At 29.8% G+C, this 19505-nt stretch overlaps 1 protein-coding gene across 3 annotated transcripts in view; it reads left to right on the top strand.

Annotated features, from left to right (window-relative positions):
* The window catches only part of LOC142329167 (uncharacterized), a 503112-nt gene that overhangs the window by 4035 nt on the left and 479572 nt on the right, over nt 1–19505 (top strand). For all 3 annotated transcript variants that reach the window (XM_075373520.1, XM_075373519.1, XM_075373521.1), the window contains exons 2-3: nt 1856–1995; nt 9226–9366. In XM_075373520.1, coding sequence (XP_075229635.1) covers nt 1875–1995; nt 9226–9366 — 262 coding nt within the window. In that variant the 5' untranslated portion in view covers nt 1856–1874. The remainder of the gene's footprint in view (nt 1–1855; nt 1996–9225; nt 9367–19505) is intronic.

The following is a 19505-nucleotide window of genomic DNA, read 5'->3' as shown; positions in this document are numbered from 1 at the left end:
TATTAATGCCGTAGTTTATTATAGCTCTAAAAAGACTGTGATTTAAAATCATTTTGATTCTAATGAGGATAAACTTTTATTTGCTACCTGTGTTATTAAAAAAAAGAATTAGATTCCAAACACAAAGAAGGGAAAGGTGTTGATGTATGAGGATAATGTGTTTATGTTGATTTATCTACATATAAATTTTATTTATTGCAAGAGAATATACATCAACAATTTTTTTTTTTTAATTTAAAGTTTTCTAAGTCACAAAAAGGTTAATTTTAGTTCCAAGATATTTATATCAAAATGTGCAGTACATCCTGTAATTTACAAAAATAATTTTGCAAATAGACCTGACTAGGTTCATTACAGTATTTCAGCAAATATTATTAATATTATTAGTCCTTTCATTAGTTCATGTTATAATTGTTTTGGCCTTTTTCATAAATACTTTTTTTTAATAAGTATTTCTCAAAATTATTATTAAAAAAAATAACTGATAAAGTTGTGTAGATGGATTTTTTACTATGAGTATACCCAAAATAATGTTTGGTTCATTTTAAGTTAAAAAATAGGCTCAACATATGTATAGCTGTGAAATGCAGATTGACATTTCCTAAAAGCTATTCTTTTTCTCTCTCAAAAACTATCAAAACATGTAATCACTATCAAAGTTTTACTTGTCATAATTATTTTCAGACATAAAATGTTTATTACAAGATAAATTCAGTAAAAAATAATTGAATTACTTTTATCTGTATCACATTATTGATCTCGGTTGATATATTTGTATAAGTCATGAGAGTCAAAGAAACTCTATATATTAATTATGGGAGATTAAATGCCGAGGATAACTCTTTCCTCTTCACAGGCAATAGTTATTAGTTCATCAGGATGTATTCTTATTTTAGATGTTTAAGGATTTAGGAACTAGATATTTTTTTTAAAAATAGATATAAAATGTTTATCAAATAACTAGACATCACTAACTGATGGAAGTTTTTAAACTTAAAAGATTAATCCTGCACCATTCTTATTGATCTGTTAGAATTATCCTTGATAATATTAGATTACTAATTACATTAATAATTATATCATTACAGTTAAACCAGTAAATGAGAGAATTTTAATACATATTAATTAGTACCAAATTAATTCTGAATTCAGTATTTTGATGCCTTCAATTTTAATTTTAAAAAAGATTTGTCTTTTTTTGTTGAATCTATCAAGTGCTGAGTTTAGAAACATTAACTTATCTGTATGGATTAAGTTTCTTTTTTTTAAAGACCTGCCACTGAATCAAGTATTTTATTGAATCTATTTTTTTTGAAAACTAATATTTTTTTAAAAATATTTATTCAATAGATATTCCTTTAAAACTACTTTACACAAATTTGCCCACCCAACTTTTTTTGTCTTCCACTCAGCCTGCTATAGAAGATACAATAAATAAAAAGTACAGAAATATTAATCTGGGTCTAAAATATCTCTCAACGCGTAATCATGACTAGAATTGACCATTTTTGTTACTTATCTATCCAATATATGAATATGTAACTTGAAAGAATGCTCTCAAAAAAATCTGAAAATTAATTTACAGTTTGATTGTACTGTTATCTTACAATATTTAATCAGAAATAAAGCAAATTGTACTACTAAAGGTACAGTATTGAGCTGATGGAATTTGTAACTCATGTACAGTGGTAGGCTGCACAGTGACATGATATAGTCGCACAGCTATGGTAAGAGTACTCGATTATTTAAAAAATGTAGACAGAAGGTTTGTTGATTTTTTTTTATGTGTACTAGTCAATAAAAACAAACATGTTAAAATACTACTACATACAACTATTTTTTTTTATTTTTTTAGGTATAATTGGTAGATTGCCATGTCATCTTCAGCTAATAAAGCTGGTCAAGGAACATTAAGAAGTTCCATTACTAATATCCCAGTATCTGAACGACAACAGCTTGCACTTGTCATGCAGATGACCAGTGATAAATCTTCAGGTATTTCATACTTTTTGTTACAGTTCATCACATTAAGTTTTATATTTTAAAATCTTATCTCATCCTTTTATTTTTCTCCCTATCCTTTGTAAACATTTACATTGATCTAATAGTTTTTATACTGATATTTAGACTTCTCAAATGCACTAGGAAATTATATGGTATTCTCATACTTCTTCCTCCAACTGCAAATGATAAAAATTATTGTAGTAGTGACTTCTATATGTAGCCACACTTAGACATACTTTCATAAAAACTGCCGTAGAATGTAGTTACAGTAAACCTTTTTAAAGCAGCCTGTAAAAAAATGGATAACCACTTTTTTCTTATACAGAATTCTAAAATAAAAAAAAGTTAGTTAGAATTCTTTGGAAACAAATAAAACCCATCATAAATTATATTGTTCTTGATAATTAAATGATGTTCATATGAATTCAGATGTGTTAACATGTTTTGCTGTTTTAATTTACTTGAAATAATTTGAATGAATACTTATGTAACAGTATGCTATTATACAAAGTGAGCAACTGAAAACCGAACCTCTACATAGAACCTCTAAAACATAGATGCAACATGTAACATTTCATAAATGAAAGAAAAAATAAAGCATAAATTAAATCAAATTCTGTATTTATATTACTTAAAGTTTATATATTTACCATACTTTTACAAAAGATGTTTGAAGCTAGTGTCCTACACAGTGATGCACTTTTGTGCTCAAATCATATTAAAAGTCACGTGACACAAAACATTATCATTGGTGATAATTTTTTGTTGAATTTTTGCTTTCAGTTCACTGATTGTGTGGAAATTCAATTCATGAACTTTATCCTTCAAACTGCTCCAAAGTTACTAGGTAAATCTTGGGAATGCAGAAGCACCATCCTCTGATGACAGTTCATTTTTCTGTAAAAACACATGAATTTGTGCCACTGGAATTGTTTGAAATGTAACATGTTGGAAGAAGCCATACGCTTTTTCACGATTAGTTAACTGAGCATAGAATTATTCAAAAATTGTATAATATACTTCTGTCTGTATTGACTTGTCAAAAAATAGTGACCCCATTATACGATCACCAGAAACAGTTTATCTGTTATGATTGATGTAATAGATTCTGTTGGGTAAAATTAACAAAAATAAAATGACACATAGCTTGTTTTTGCCAAAATAATTGGACTTTAATTTATCACACAAATAAACTTCATATAGGCTAATAATATGAAAATCTACAATTTAACAAAGCCTGAAAACAAAAAAACTTAAATCACCTTTTTTTACAATCATATACTTCAATAAACACTACATCAATAAACATAGTATAACTGGAAAACTGTTGCATTACTGACATATTCTGTAATAATAAAAATTAGCAATGAACAAATGTCATTAAGTTAGAAAAATGAACTACAATAATTCTTATCATTGGCACTGGCTTTTCTGATTTATGAACATCTTCATACTTATCATTAAATAATTAAAACTTGCATTTCTAGTTTGTAATAGAAAAAAGACCACGATAATATTCCAGTATAAAAAAAAGTTAATTACGATATAATCAATTACATCCAACTTTTATGCAGTTATTATTCTGCATGTTTTATTCCTATAAACTAGGCATTAAGCTAAACAAAAAATGTATAAGATCAACTGACTTTTAATGAACAACCAGAGTATTATTAATAATAGTTATTCAATGACCTTAATCACACATTATTTTTTTGTACAAAGATGAACACATGAATTTAAAGTACACATATATACATACAGTTTATCCTTGGCGTAATCTACAGTGGTGTATCATAAAATACAGAGATAACACTTTGTTACTAGAAATTGAATAACACGGAGCATCACAAATTTGTAATAACCAGTTTGGAAAGATCCTGCTTCGATAAATTTGGCTGGTTTGTAGTAACTGAACCAACGTTTATGAATGCACAAAGGCGACGAATATGAATGCACAAAGGCAACGAGTATAACCACACTATACGAGAGAGAGAGAAACGAGAGCGATCCACACATCGTGGAAATCTGTCCTGGACTATACGAGAGAGAGAGAGAGAGAAATGAGAGCAAAACGCAGACATCCACACATCGTAGAAGTCTGTCCTGGACTATACGAAAGAAAGCGAAATGAGAGCGACCCACACATCGTGGAAGTCTATCCTGTACTATACAAGAGAGCGACCCACACATCGTGAAAGTCTGAACTGCACTGACAAAAGGTGGCGTGATGAGAAGAGGGGGAAACAAACTAGGCCGTAGACAGAAGAGAGTGTGTGTGTTGATGACAAAGTTAGTGTGCAAGTATTAGTTCGAGAAAGAAACAGCATAGGTTGGGAACGATAAGAGAAGTTTGGGAGCGAAAGACATAACAACGATTATTTTTAAGCAAGCATTATTTTTAATTAAAGAATTACATAAGACTGATAAAATAATTTCTGAATACGAACAAGTTGAGGAATGACATCATGGCTAACAAAGAAAATTAGACTTGCAGGAACTATGACAATATTAAAATTGAAAATAACAAAAAACAGTTAAGACTAATATGTTAAGACAGCAATAGATAATGCGTGATAGAAATACGCTGACAATATTAAGATGACGCAACAGTCAGTCAGACTGGAGCCGAGAGAGTTGATAATGAAAACAACAAGCCAAAACAACCTATTCTAAAAGTACACATATGATAAGCCCTACGAAAGTGCAAAATAAGTTTACCAAGCCTGTAATAACGACAAAACTCAACCATAACCTTGAATTTATTGGATTAAAGCTACTTTACGCATTGGCGTAAACAGATTCATCAATTTTCTCATCATGAAGTGGATGCTCAAACATAAGGTAAGAATTTTAAATCTTCCAATATCTGATGTGCAAATTAACCCACCCACCCAGATAAATTAAAACATGCCTCATATAACATGAAATACACCATCAGATCTATCTGTCCATCAACAATGTTTTTAAGAAACCAGTCACAGTAAGTAAGCCATTTCAGTTTGTTCTCTGAAGTTCTTGCACAGCTGTTATACAGTATGGTTTCAAATTTAAATCATGAATAATTGTTTAGTAAGATGTGTGATTTATACCACTGTTTTGTAATAACTTAATTATACATTTTTTTGGACTGGCAGAAATTTTTTGAATATTGATTATGGCGTCTGGAGTTGGCTATTTCATTTTGTGTTTTCAACTGACCCCCATTGTATTCTATTTTTTTTTTAATCAAATTGTGTATGCTTGGGATATTGGCAATCAGAAATTTTTCCACAAATGTTTAAATGTTTCTTTAAAGGATCTAGAACGCCCATAAGTTTCCACTATGGCAGCCCTCTCCTCGATTGAATAAGGCATTTAAGAAAAACACAGTTGCAAAGACTCAAAACTGCACAATTTACCATTGACATCAATAGACAAGAGTAGTAATGTTTACGCCATTGCGTAAAGTTGCGTTTATTCCAATGAATTCAAAGTTAGGGTTGGGTCTTGCTGTTGCTTCAGGCTTGGTAATTTATTGCTCTCTTTTGTATGGGCTTGTCATTTGTGTACTTTTATAATAGGCTTGCTTTGGTTTTTGTTTTTGTTTTCGACACTTCTGGCGCCGGCCAGACTGTCTGTTTCTGTCATCTTAATAGTGACCACGTGTTCATTTCACGCCTTATTTATCGCCTTTTTCACACACCCGTTTTCTATCGTTCCCATACTAATACATGCACACATCTCTTGTTTTTTACACACACTCTCTCCTGTCCACTGCCTAGGTTTGATTCCCCCTACTTCTCACTACGCCACCATTTTGGGCATTCTAGACTTTCACGTTGTGCGGACCCTCAAGGCTGATCCTCCAGCCTTGGAGAATCAGCTTGCAATTGTCTCTCTCGTATAATGTTTAAATATTTTCATTGTATTCCTACTCTCATAAACATTGTGGTATTTCTCTGTCGAAATATTCGCTAGTTTCTACTCATCAGTGTTTCGTGATTTCACCGATCTCTATGTTTTGTTTTGCCTCGTTTCTTTGTTAAGTTAATCTTCAAATTCTGTATATTACGTCTATGTTGAAAGTGCTTCAATTACTACAAACTGCCAATTCTATCGACGCCGAATCTTCTCCAGCTGCTGATTTTATTTTTTCATCGATCCAGAATCTCCAAACTCGTTGCTACATATCTCAGATGCTACGTATTATTCTACTTCTAAACCACGTTTCACCTCTGTATTCTTGATCCGCCATTGCAGACTTCGCCTAGGATTAACTGTATGTATTCATATGCACCTTCATTCACGAGTTCATCTCTTGCTAATATTTATGTGTGCTACAGGCAAGTTCAATTTTCATTATTTATTACATTAAATAGTTATTTTATCAGTAAAATTTGTTAAAAATTCAGTTAATCATACATTATGCATTTCAATTTCAAGTTTGGTTTAAAAAACCATTTATTCACTTAAGTACAGTCATGTCAGGTGGCTTATATAAGGTGTATTATTGTTCATGTGCAACATATTTTACGTGCTTACTTATTACAATTTTCTTTTTATTGTAATTAACTCTACATTTTATCTTTTAACTTGTTAATCGCAGAGATTAATTCTTATCTATTCATGAACCGAATTCATATTACTTCTTATATTAATCTAAAGAAAATTACTCCTGTTGTAAATTTGTTTTTGGACTTGGTAATTTCATGTTTTCAAGAAAACTTATTTTCTAAAATGAACTCTATTTATGTTCACTTAGTTCAATTTGATTATTGTAATTAACTTTTTTTTATACTGGAATATTCTCATGGCCTTTTTTCTATACTAAACTAGAATTACATGTATTAATTATTTAATGTTAAGTATGATGATGTTCATAATTCAGAAATGGCCAGTTCCAATAATAAGAATTGTTGTAATTTATTTTTCTAAGTTAATGACATTTGTTCATTGCTAAGTTTCATTATTACATAATATGTCAGTAATTGCAACAGTTTTCCAGTTACACTATTTTTATTGATGTTATGTTTATAAGTATCTAATTGTAAAAAAGGTGTTTTATATTCCTTTGTGTTTCAGGCTTTGTTTAATTGTAGATTCTCAAAACTATTATTTGAAATATGTATTTTATGCATTTGTCATGTATTATTATAACTGATATGCTGATTCAGCTGATTTTTCATTGTATAATTTTTGAATAGAATTAAGTTATGTAAATTGCATAATTGCATTCAAGTTTTTAAGGTTATGATTTAACATAAGTTCAGTTGTTTTCTTTCTAATTAAAGTCCAATTTCTTTTGGCAAATACGAGCTGTGTGTCCTTTTATTTTTGTTAACTTTACCCAACAAGTAACATAAACAACCAGTAGTGACTATTGGTCAAGAACAGCAAATATTATATTATGCCTGATATGGAAATATCAGGCATAATAAGGAAATAAACAAACTTATCTGTTGCTCTTCTTTCACATAAAGTGGTTTGTACCTCATCCATTAAGATTCTTAGGCTAATTATATGAAGTAGTAACTTTATGACATCCCTTTCTTTTGTGAAACAGTACCACCTACATGCTGCCTCTATTCTTTGGTGGATGATAGCATTAGTATTCTGAAACTTAATTATTAAATGAAATCGTAAATTATTAGAAATTTCACCAGTTAGAGAATAATTTAATTTCAAATCTATAAATCTTGAAGTCGTACCACTTTACAAGAGAAAGTATATGAAGATGATAAAATAATTCAATAAAACAGTAATATAAATATATTTGTATAGAAAAATATCAACAGTCAGACGCCACCTTGTAAAAACTGACCACAAATACAGAAACACCACATCTTCCCAGATACTACATAACATACACAAGGGACATAACATGTCTTACCATATTTGAAATTTATAAAAAATATTGCTCAGGTTTTCTTTTTTTAGTTTGTAAATTCCAAACAGCAGATGCTGAACGGTTATAAGTTAATTTTTGTGCTTTAAAAATACACTGCTTTATTAAAATCGATTCTGTTTCTTATTCATGTGTTTAGTTGTTATTTTCATCTAGACGGCCATTATTCTGTATGTATGGACAGCTGAGAACGATGACTTATTCCATGAGTTCTAAAAGCATGTCGCTATTAATGATTGTTTATTGAAATGCATACGTACCTATTAGCACATAAAATAAATATATATTATAAATCAAAATATTTTGCACGTATTTAACATTCAAATGTTTTCATAAAACAGTATTTCTTAAAAGCAGATCAATGTGTAGACGAGATAAATGACATCACTGCTTGTGAATGCAGTGTGTTATTTGATAATCCAAGTTTATAACATTAAAACATACAAATTTGTTACTGTTCATAGAAATTTATGAATAAAAGGAAGTTTGGTTTAGATTTTGTAACTGGCACTTTATGACAAACTTATGGAAATTGTGATGCGAGTTGCAGAAAAGAAGAGCCATCAAAAATTTTATTGTGTACTGATCTGATCTAATTTGTGATAGCTGTAAAGTTACTGCTGAAATAAAAAGTAAACCGTATTTGTGGAGGCACAACTTTTAATTTTAATATATGACCTTGTCTGGTGAAAAAAGTTAGCAAACATTAGTATCAAATTTATTTCACTTTTAAATTGTAAATATATTTTTAATAATTTAGACAATATGTCAGTTAAATTTTATTATCTTGCTGTCAGTTTTTTTCTAATTTCATGTTGAAAGTGTATAATGAGAGTTTTATTCCATGTTTTTAATTTTTATTGTTTTAAGTAAACTGATTGATAGAATAATAAATACTACTATTCACAATATTCTGTTATTCTGAAGCAATAAGTCTGGATGTGTTATTCTTACAGTGGTAATGTACAATTTTGCTGCCCTGTACTATTGTTCTTTTCATTATGCTGTAAACATGCCATAGCCATACTGACCGGCCTTTTAACTAATATATCATATTTTTACTTATTTAAAATCTTTACTATAATAATGGAAGTGATATAGATCAAAATTTGTCATTAATCATTAACTACAACTGACAAAATATTTCTTCAGGCCCCTTAAAACTACAGTACATCTCCAAACATATTTTCTGACCACATCATTGTAAATTATTCAGAGATTTTACTGTGGTTGTTAAATTGTTATATATTTTCCATTTTTAACAATTTAGTGTTATTTTATTGCTTTTAATTTTATACAGGAATGTTTTTTGTTTATTTACTTTTATTAAATTTTAGATAATGATGGTCGCTCAAAAGACAAAGATCGTAATGAACGAGGTGAAACACCTTTACACATTGCTTCAATACGAGGTGATGAAGAACAAGTTAGGATTCTTTTAGAGGAAGGTGCTAATCCTAATGTCACAGATTTTGCAGGTAATTAATTCTCTCTCTCTCTCTCTCTCTCTCTCTCTCTCTCTCTCTCTCTCTCCCCTCTCCCTCTCCCTCTCCCAATCCCTATCCCTCTCCCTCTCTCTCAGTGAAAGAGTGTGTGTATATATACATATATACATATATACAGACTAAGACAATATTGACAAATAAGCAATAAGAGAGCCATGCCATTTACAAACAAATCGAAACTTTAAAAAAAAATTCTTTCAGTGATTGGAAAATTGGGTGAGAAGAAATATGTTAAATGAATACCATGCTAGCTTTCAAAAAGGATAGTTGATAAATCTTTCAATTAATACAATATTATTTCTCTTGTTAGGAAAAAGTTGGATAAAAAATTATTTTCATTTTTTAAAATGAAGTATTCAAGTCTCACTCAACAGTGTCAATCAAAATTCTACATTTTATAAAAATGGGTTATCAAGTCACAAGTCTGTTTACAAATATTTTGCATAAATTGTACTTAATTACCAGTTCACATGTTTGGTAATCAGACAAAGGTTCCTTTAAATTGAACAGTAGTTTAAAATAGGTTTGTTTTAATCCTGTAAATAAATAAAGGATTTATTTTTTGGAACAAAATTAAATCCTTTTTCTTTCACCAATGTTGAATGCATGTCTCATCAATGTCATATGTTTTACCAGCCTTTTGATTACCAATAATTTCAGCTTTTGGCACAACTTTTAATTTTTAAGCAATAGTAAATGAACAAATTTTTTTTATTTGAAAACATAACTTTTAATCAAAAGATATTTTTAAAAAAAAGAAGAGAATGTGACATGTTTGAAAACAATTGAGTACTGAAAGATAAATAAAAAGTGTGAAGGAAGATCACTTGAAATGAATAAATCTAAAAGCTAAAGTGTACCATATTTCCAGAAAAATGTTTCATCCTACATATTTTTTTAAGGAATAAAGAACTAATAATGTAGATGTAACGGTTTAACACTTATACTCTTCCTGTAGTGGCAGAGGCGGGTATTGATAAAATTCATCTTTGTTTTTGTATTATACTTATTTCTATATAACCTTTCATAGTCACGATCGAATATGATACACGCTTGTAAAATAATAATCAAATTACCACCATGAAATTTTAAATAGAAAATTATGCGAATAAATACAGTATACTAGATGCAGATTACTTAAACCATCATTACAAAAGTAGTTATTAGAAACCATGTGGAATGGTTTAAAGCATGGCTGCAATTAACAGAAAAGTATAAATATAAATTCAACATAGGGAGAAGGGATCGGTGCAGGGGCCGGACAGAAAACACTTATAGCTACAATAAAGGATGCAACCAAGGATGTATAGTGGTAAACAATGTCAATAGATTTGTTTTACAATACTTACTGAAGATTAAATATTGACTTGGGGGATAGGGTATGTATTTTTAATGGATGATAGTACAACTAATTTTATAAGGGATATTTAGAGCAAGGATTGTGAAGCTGCCTGAAGAATAATTTGCCGCCGTGGTTTAATACCTTGATTGGATTTAAATTATTTTAAGTATTATTTTATTCGCTGGTTCATTGAAATAAATAAAAGTCTTTGTTTTGATTATACCTCAAATTATTTTTATTATAATATTAAAACTGGTGCTTCATATATGTAATGTTGTTATAAATTAATTTTACATGGCTGTTAAATACATGTTGAGTCTCTGATGGCTGTTACTAGACTCACTATTCTAGTGGGAGTCAGCGTAAAGTAAAGCTTTGCTTTTAGCATATAGGGAGCCGAGTGCAGCCGTCCAAAGTACTTCTAAAATGTAAAAGTCCTTTAAATAAAATTTACAGTTCCTCATTATAATGAAATTTAAAATTCCTCCTTTTAATAACATTTAAAGAACATGAAATGAAACCTCAGTCTTAATATAACTGCCCGCCAAAAATCATTTGATTTTTTTTTTGAACATTGTAAATGAAACTATTACAAACAATAACATGAATCATATGATATTTGCAATTACAGTAAGTTACATTCATGATACAATCCATTATGAAGCATTTCAATAGAATAAAAAACAAGTTTAGTTGTGAATAAATGAACAGTAACACTGATAAACAAAAAAAAAATTATTAATGTTTCTCTAAGTGTGATATCATTTCTTGAATTGTTGTTTTACATCCGTTAAATATATTTTGTAAATATATTTTTTCTATCACCCTTAGTTTTAAATAAATTATGCATAAAAAAAAATTAAGGGAAAATGTAGTTAAAATCTGTAAAATTTATAATTTTGCATGGCCATACCTGTATTTGAATGATTTCGCTGATGCTTTTCTTTTATAAATAGTCTCACGCACATCCCGAATTAATGTCCCAACAGTAATCAGCGCTAGCATGTTAGTATTCTGTTTCCTTTTACACCGCTTTCCATCACCGAATTGTGTTGGTGGAAATGTTCTCCATGTTCGTCACTTGCGTCTCCAAGTTTGTCCGGGAAAAAATCCAGATGTGAGTGGAGTAAATGTATTTTCCAAGTCATATTACATCCCATAGCTCTGTATGAAGTAAGAAGTTGATTAAAAATATTGTGGTAATTGTCAAATTTTTGTTTGCCTAGAAAAATTTTGCAAATGTCTTTAAATGAAGCTCAAGCTGTACTTTCTACATTATTTAACATTGAGTTAAATGCATCATCTTTGACCAACTCTCTTATTTGTGGGTCAACAAATATTCCTTTAATTTTTCCTTCACTTACATTTGGAAATTGCCTAATGCACAAAAATCCAGGACTCTCCTTTTTCATTGCTTTTACAAAAATTTTCATTAGTTCTAGCTTGATATGGAGAGGGGTTAAAAAATTTTTTTGGGTTCAACTAAGGGCTCATGAATAATATTTTTCCCATTTGGAGTTAAGTTGTCTCGTTTCTTCCACTCTTTGGTAACATAAAGTTTATCCTAGCTCGGCTGTCCCATTCGCAAAGAAAACACATGTACTTAGTATAGCCTAACAAAATAGCTATAACTTTCAAATCACCACATTTTCCAGCTATGATTTTTATAATTTATTTTTTCAAGAATGTCTCTATTTTTTTCACATCATATGTCTCTTTCAAATTAATACCATTAGATGGATATTTGTTAACGTTGTGTAGCAGAACCTGAGAACGCCAGTCCTCAGGTTTGTGAACTTGCCCTAACTGCAACATAAGCTCATCAATATTTGTGCAATAAACCAAATTATTTTCATCAATGAAGTACCGAGAAAGTTCTTTTTGATGGTTTTGAAAACCTGAAATTTTTGTATTTTTTTTAAGTAAATTACAACCTTGCAGTCTTTGATGCTAACAGTTAAGCTTGATTTTTTGATAAATTTAAATCCCTAACCAAGTCATTTAATTCACCTTGTGATATAAGATGTAGCTTATTGGAAGATAATTTAAAATCATAGTTGTCTTCTTCAGTACTACCTGATTCTCCAACGCTGCTTTTGAAACGTATATTCGCAAGTGGCTCAGGAACTGGAATAATTTCACGGTGAGGTACAGGCCTGATTGCAGATTGCAATGAAGGATATTTTACAGCATGTTTAGATTTTTTAGAAATTCCAGACAGACTTGTTAAACAAAAGTAACAATCAGTTACATGATCCTTTGGTTCACGCCAAACCATAGGTACACCAAATGGCAAAGCCTTCCATGTACCTTTCAGCCATCCTCCTAAATATGCAGTACAATTAGTGCATACTATATGAGAAGCCCACATCTTATCCTCATCACCAATTTTACACTGAAAGTACAAATGATATGCTTTTTTAATTAAAGGTGTAATGTTTTATCTATTTGGTTTTATGTTAAAATCACCACATACTTAACAAAAGGCATCCACATCATTTACACAATTTCAAAGCATTATGACACTGCACTTTTAACAAACTTAAGACAGCAATAAGACTGAACAAAATTAATTCATTCCTAAATTCAGTGCTTAATACAAACAACACAGCTGTGTTTTCAGCTACATGTTTTGATCTGCACAGACATCATTGATCGTGTCCATGAAGGCTCACTCTTCAGTATTAGATATGATGTCATAATATGTGACTATGATATGATTTAATTCTTTGTCTAGTATTGTTTATTTATAACTTACAAATTATGTTAACAAAGTTAAACAATAAAAAATAAGCTAACAAAATACAATTTAGGAGTTTAAAATGCTAACTATATGTTAAAAAATGAAAAAAAACCATTAATTAAACTTAAAAACTTTTTCAAAAATGGTAGGTGATAGAAAGACTGTTCATATTTGTTTTCAGCATCAAAAAACAGATTAAAATCATGTATCGCATGTTAGGAAACAAAAATTATGTTTATCAGAGTAATATAATCAAATTGTTAATATTTATAATTAGTTGAAATTGTAATTTACATTCATTGTGATATGTTAATAGTACTCATATAAATATATAATAAATTAAAAGCTCATAATAAATATAATTTGTAAATAGTATTTCGATAAATATTATTCAGCATATTGCTAAATAAATAATAATACAATTGCATAATTTGATCTATAACACCTTGAAATTACATTCATGTTAATCTTAAATAATAAATAAATCTAGGAATCCCAATCCTCATAATCATTCAATTATTACTGGTGTCTTATTGCACCTATATATATATATATATTAATCATGCAATGCATAATATTGATTTTTCTGAAGTCAGTGCTTATAAGACCTGTATTCCTCAGATCTGTATTCCTCTGTACCAATATACTGTATTTTTACAATCAACAACCAACCTGAACAACCCAAGTACAGAATTACAAAGTAAATGAAATGACACCTTTTTTTTTTTTTAATTCTAGAAGCACATTCATGGGATCCCACATCATCAGTTATATAAGATATATTTGTATAAATAAGTTAATATATATATCTATAGGTATTTGTATATTGGTATATATAAGATATATTTGTATAAAATTACATTTTAAACATAAAAATGTTTAAATTAAAAGATTAAGATTACAATCATTTATACAACATATGGAAATTAGGTTACAAATATTAAAACAATATTTATAAGCATGTTAACAATCATAAGAATATAATCAAATGAAATTACAAGAACAATAGTATGAAAATAATTAAAACAGTGAAAAATATTATTTAAATCAATCATTTGAGATTGGTAATTGGCACAACTTATGCACAGGTCTTCTTAATGGACCATTAACTATATGTAAATCAACAACCCTTATTAGATTGTCAGAACAGAACCCTGGTAAACCTGGGTGATAATTCCATCTTTCTAATGCATGGATGAAGAATTTTTGTTTGTAAGTAATACTAAATCTCCGACACAACGATTACAAGAAGGAAAACGCCATTTATTGCATTACTGTAAATAATTAAATAGTCCTTAGACCATCATCTGCAGATAGATTATATAAATTATTGGAGTAATTGGCAACGGCCTAAGCAGTTAATTTAATTCTTTAGCAGTTGAGTTCAAGCAAAGAAGTGAGTGGACATCCTGTGAGAAAGTGTCAAACGAGCGAAAATAGGATAGGACTTGAGACAGGCTTCAATTTGTGTGTTAAAACTGTATATAATTCCTCAAAATTAAGGATCATTTGTCCAATTACATGACGCATATGAAATTTATTGCTTTTGATGGTGTTTTCCCATAAACCACCTAAATGGGGTGAAGAGGGAGCAATAAATGACCAGGTTATACCTTGTGTAGTTGTGAAAGTTTGAATGTCTGTTTTTAGTTTTCTGAATTTAAAAATTGATATAACTTATAAAGTATATTTTTGGTGGAACAGAAGTTGGAACCAGAAAAGACTTGAGTGGGAATACTCCTACATCATATAAATCTTTTAAATGCTGCAATAAATGACTGAAGTAAGATCAGAAACTAATTCTAAATAAATAGATGTAGTAGTGAGACATATTAAAAGTACTATAAGATTTACTTAAGGTCTTAAACCTTTGCCCGCCATGACAAATCATAATTGGGCCACCATAGTCTACTGCACATGTAGAGAATGGTCAGGAAGGAATAACTCTGGAAGATGGTAACTGACCAAGCTCTTGTACCTGGCTTTTTGCATTATATTGAAAGCATATCGTACATTTACAAATGATAGAAGAAATAATTCTCTTACCAATTATAATCAAATATTTCTGATATCAAGACTGATGTGTTAATTGAACACTCAAATGCAAAAGATGCAAATGCTCACCATTAATAATCAGTTTTGTAATATTTGCATTCGGATATAAAATAAAAGAATGTTTAACATGGTAATGTAATACAGAATGTTGTAATCTTCCTCCTACATAAAGTAAGCCTAAATTTTCCAGAAATGGATCAAATGATACAAGTTTGCTATGATTAGCAATAGTTTGATTGTTTTTAAGACTATTTATTTCATTACTAAAATGCATGTGTTGCGATTGTTGAATGAAAAAGTTAAGAGTGTGATTTTAATTCCTTTGAAAGTTAGGGAACCAATGATTCGTTCCATTTTAATTGGTTTAGAATTACGATAAAATCTAAAACAGAAACTAAATGTGCGAATTAAAGTGTGCAGTTAAGAAAATCATTCTGTGTAATCGAATACAACCGTAGATACAAATGAGTTACTACATTTTTGCGTCTTTCTATTAAACATTCAGAATTCATATTACAATTATTAAAAGTAATATTATTTTTTGGCCAATGGGGAGAATATTGTGAAAGCCATTGAGGACCATGCCACCAAAGTGACATGTCAAGTAATTTAATGGTGTACAACCTCTAGACAATACATCTGCTGGATTATCAGAGGATTTGATATAATGCCAATTAGCATTTGAAGTATTTATCTGAATCTCAGAAATTCTACTGCGGACAAATATTTTCCAATTAGATGATTGCCCATGCATCTGTGCTATTGTAGAATCTGTGGTGTGTAAGTATATCTCATCAAAATGTATGTTTAAGGCAGTAACTACCTTTAATAATAAACGACTAAATAGGTAAAAAACCACAAGTACAAGTCATGGTAGTGTAATTTGTTTTAAGGGTGCTAATTTTGATTTGGAACAAAATAAATTAGAAGAAGTTGTATGGTTGGCATATACAATTCGTATGTAAATACAACATAGCCTTTCGTAGAGGCATCAGAGAATCTATGTATTTGAGTAGAATTAATTCTGTTGTTAATGTTAGGATTGATGAAACGATTATTTTAATCGATTCAATAAAATGCAACTGGTTGTATAAATTGAGCCATTGTGTTAGTAACGTGTTGGGTAATATTTTGTCCCAACTAATCTTAAGTTGCCACAACAATTGCAGTAAATGTATATATGCTACCAGAATCTAATAAGATTCAACATGAATGACGATTACCATATATTTCGTTGGTGTTACATGTGGCTGTTTATAAAAGTATATTTTCATTAGAATTTGATCTTAAAATGTGCTCAGCATTATGAAATGCAATCATATATTTGTTATCAAATCGTACCTTTAAATGAGCATTAGATATTACTTTCAGGCTTATTGCTGTATAAATTAGAATCATTAATTTTCTCCATGTGAACGAGTGTATTATGTTTTTTGTGTAAACCGTACATAACTTTTTTGAGTAATACTCATTAATAGAATGGCCTTTATTTAAACAAATAAATATTTATTATGCCCTGAAAAGTCTTTGTATTGATGGACAAATTTAAGAAATTTTAAAAAAATTTGATAGACATATTTCTTAAATTTAAGAATTCTTTACATTGTTGAAAATGATGGTTTGGTCTCATTACCTGTTTTCACTTGCATGTTTGAAGTGATTGCATTAATATTTTCGAAAAATTGTCGTCTTGAATTAAGAAATTCAATAAAAGCTTTGAAGGTGGGAAATCTTTCATTTGACAACTTTTCCTTTCATAATGTTGAAGTATTGTAATCCAATTTTGATGTTAGAAATTGGACGACAGTAAATTCATACTTGTTTATAGAAAGTTGCATTACTTCAATCAAATTCACATTTGAGGAAATTTCATTAATAAATTTGGATAAAGTATCTACAGAATCTCTTTTTATAGACTCTGATCTTAAAATGTGCTCAGCATTATCAAATGCAATCATATATTTTTTATCAAATCGTAACTTTAATGATAGCTAAGGCTTCAAAGAAGAATGTAGATAGTGTAATTTTTTAATATTAGTTAAATCATTTCTATTATGTATTAAATCAATAAATATATTAAAATAATGCTGCCACTCTAACATATTACCCCTAAATACAGATACATTAATGGGTTGTAGTTGTGCTTGATTAAATATTGTATTTGAATTAATTTCTTTATTAGATTATTTTTGATCATTATTAGTATCATTTATTAAATGTTGCAATTTACATTATATAATACACAAGTCTTGACTTGTTGACAATCCAAAGATAAATCATCATTATCAAATTCCATTTCAAGTTTTGATTGAATGATGTCATATTTGTCTTGCAAATTAAGAAGATTCGTTTACTTAATTTGTAAGTCAATTCTATTATCTTGTTGGGGATCAGATTTGTCAGTAAAAGTGTGAATTCTCGTTATAGACGCCTTTACCGATTTACTCTTACCTTTACCTCTTTGTCTTACTAATTGTTCCAATTCCATAATAGTATTAAATAACTTAAATTACCAATGTGAAATACTAACAAAGTAAATTGAATGTGAAATGAATCAACGATATAACATAAATTATTAAACAATGTAAATTAAATGTAATAATAAATTAAAAACCATATTATATAAATGATGATGTGATCCCTTTATTCTGGTAATTTGTTCAGTATTAATATTCTTGAAAGTTTAGATTATATCCACGGTGCTGGAAGACCAAAGATGATGATTTTGTGGATTATATCTGTGGCCAGAGAACCAAAAATGTTGAATAATTTTCCGCCTTGGTTTATTACCTCGGTTGGGTTTAAATTATTCTAAGTATTATTTTATTCGCTGGTTCATTGAAATAAATAAAAGTCTTTGTTTTGATTATGCCTTAAATTATTTTTATTATAATACAGATGATTCAAAGAAACAGGAAATTTAAAAAATTAAATAACGTTAATGAAAAACTTTTTTTAGAAAATGAATTTTATTTGATGTAATTGTACAAATGTACTTTTAGGATACGAAATGTAATGTAATTTGGATGGAAATGTAATTTTAGGATACATACATTTTAGTATATTTTTTAAAGATGACATCTTGCAGGTGACCTCCTCTTCTACATAGACACTCACGAAGTCTCTTCATTAAATTGTTCATGGTTTGACGTAACATCTCAACTGGAATTTCCGCAATTGCTTCTCGGATCTTTGCCTTTAGTTCTTCCGTTGTAGCAGGTCTACTGTGGAACACTTTGCTTTTAAGGTGACCCCACAAAAAGTAATCGCAAGCTGAGAGATCAGGCGATCTGGTAGGCCATCTAATGTCACCATTTCGTGAAATGACACGTTGTCCAAACAATCGGCGTACAGCTGCCATCGATATTCGTGCAGTATGTGACTTTTCTCCGTCTTGTTGAAACCAGGCTGTGTTAAGAATTGGTGGAAATCTCTTTTGTTGTTCCACAACAAAGGTTTCAAGCACGGCTACGTAACGAGCCGACATCACTGTAATCGCAAGACCGTTGTCATCCTCAAAAAAATAAGGGCCTATAACACCGTAAGATGACATAGCACACCACACGGTCACTTTCTGGCTGTGCAACGGACGCTGGTGTAGCTACGTAGGATTTTGCTTGTTTACAAATCCACTGAGGTGGAAATGCGCTTCGTCTGACATCCACAGTTCGTGAACAAACTCTTCATTATCATTTATCTTCTGAAGCATTACATTACAGAATTGTGCTCGCCCAACTGCATCGTTCGGTTTCAGTTCCTGGACGATCTGCAACTTGTATGGATGGAATTGCAAGTCCTTCACTAACATTCTTTGAACACTTGAACTATGCAATTGTAAAGATGCTGAGAGACGACGGATTGACCGATGTGGACTTCGTGTGACAGCATCTTGTAAAGCTTGAACATTCTGTGGTGTACGGACGGTTCGCTCACTGCCTGGATTGTTCATTTTCATTGCCGAACCGGTTTCCT

The sequence above is a fragment of the Lycorma delicatula genome, chromosome 8 (assembly GCF_047948215.1).
Source record: "Lycorma delicatula isolate Av1 chromosome 8, ASM4794821v1, whole genome shotgun sequence".
In the NCBI taxonomy this organism is placed as follows: Eukaryota; Metazoa; Arthropoda; class Insecta; order Hemiptera; family Fulgoridae; genus Lycorma; species Lycorma delicatula.
Note: the sequence above shows the minus strand (reverse complement) of the source record. Positions and strands in the feature narration are given on the sequence as shown.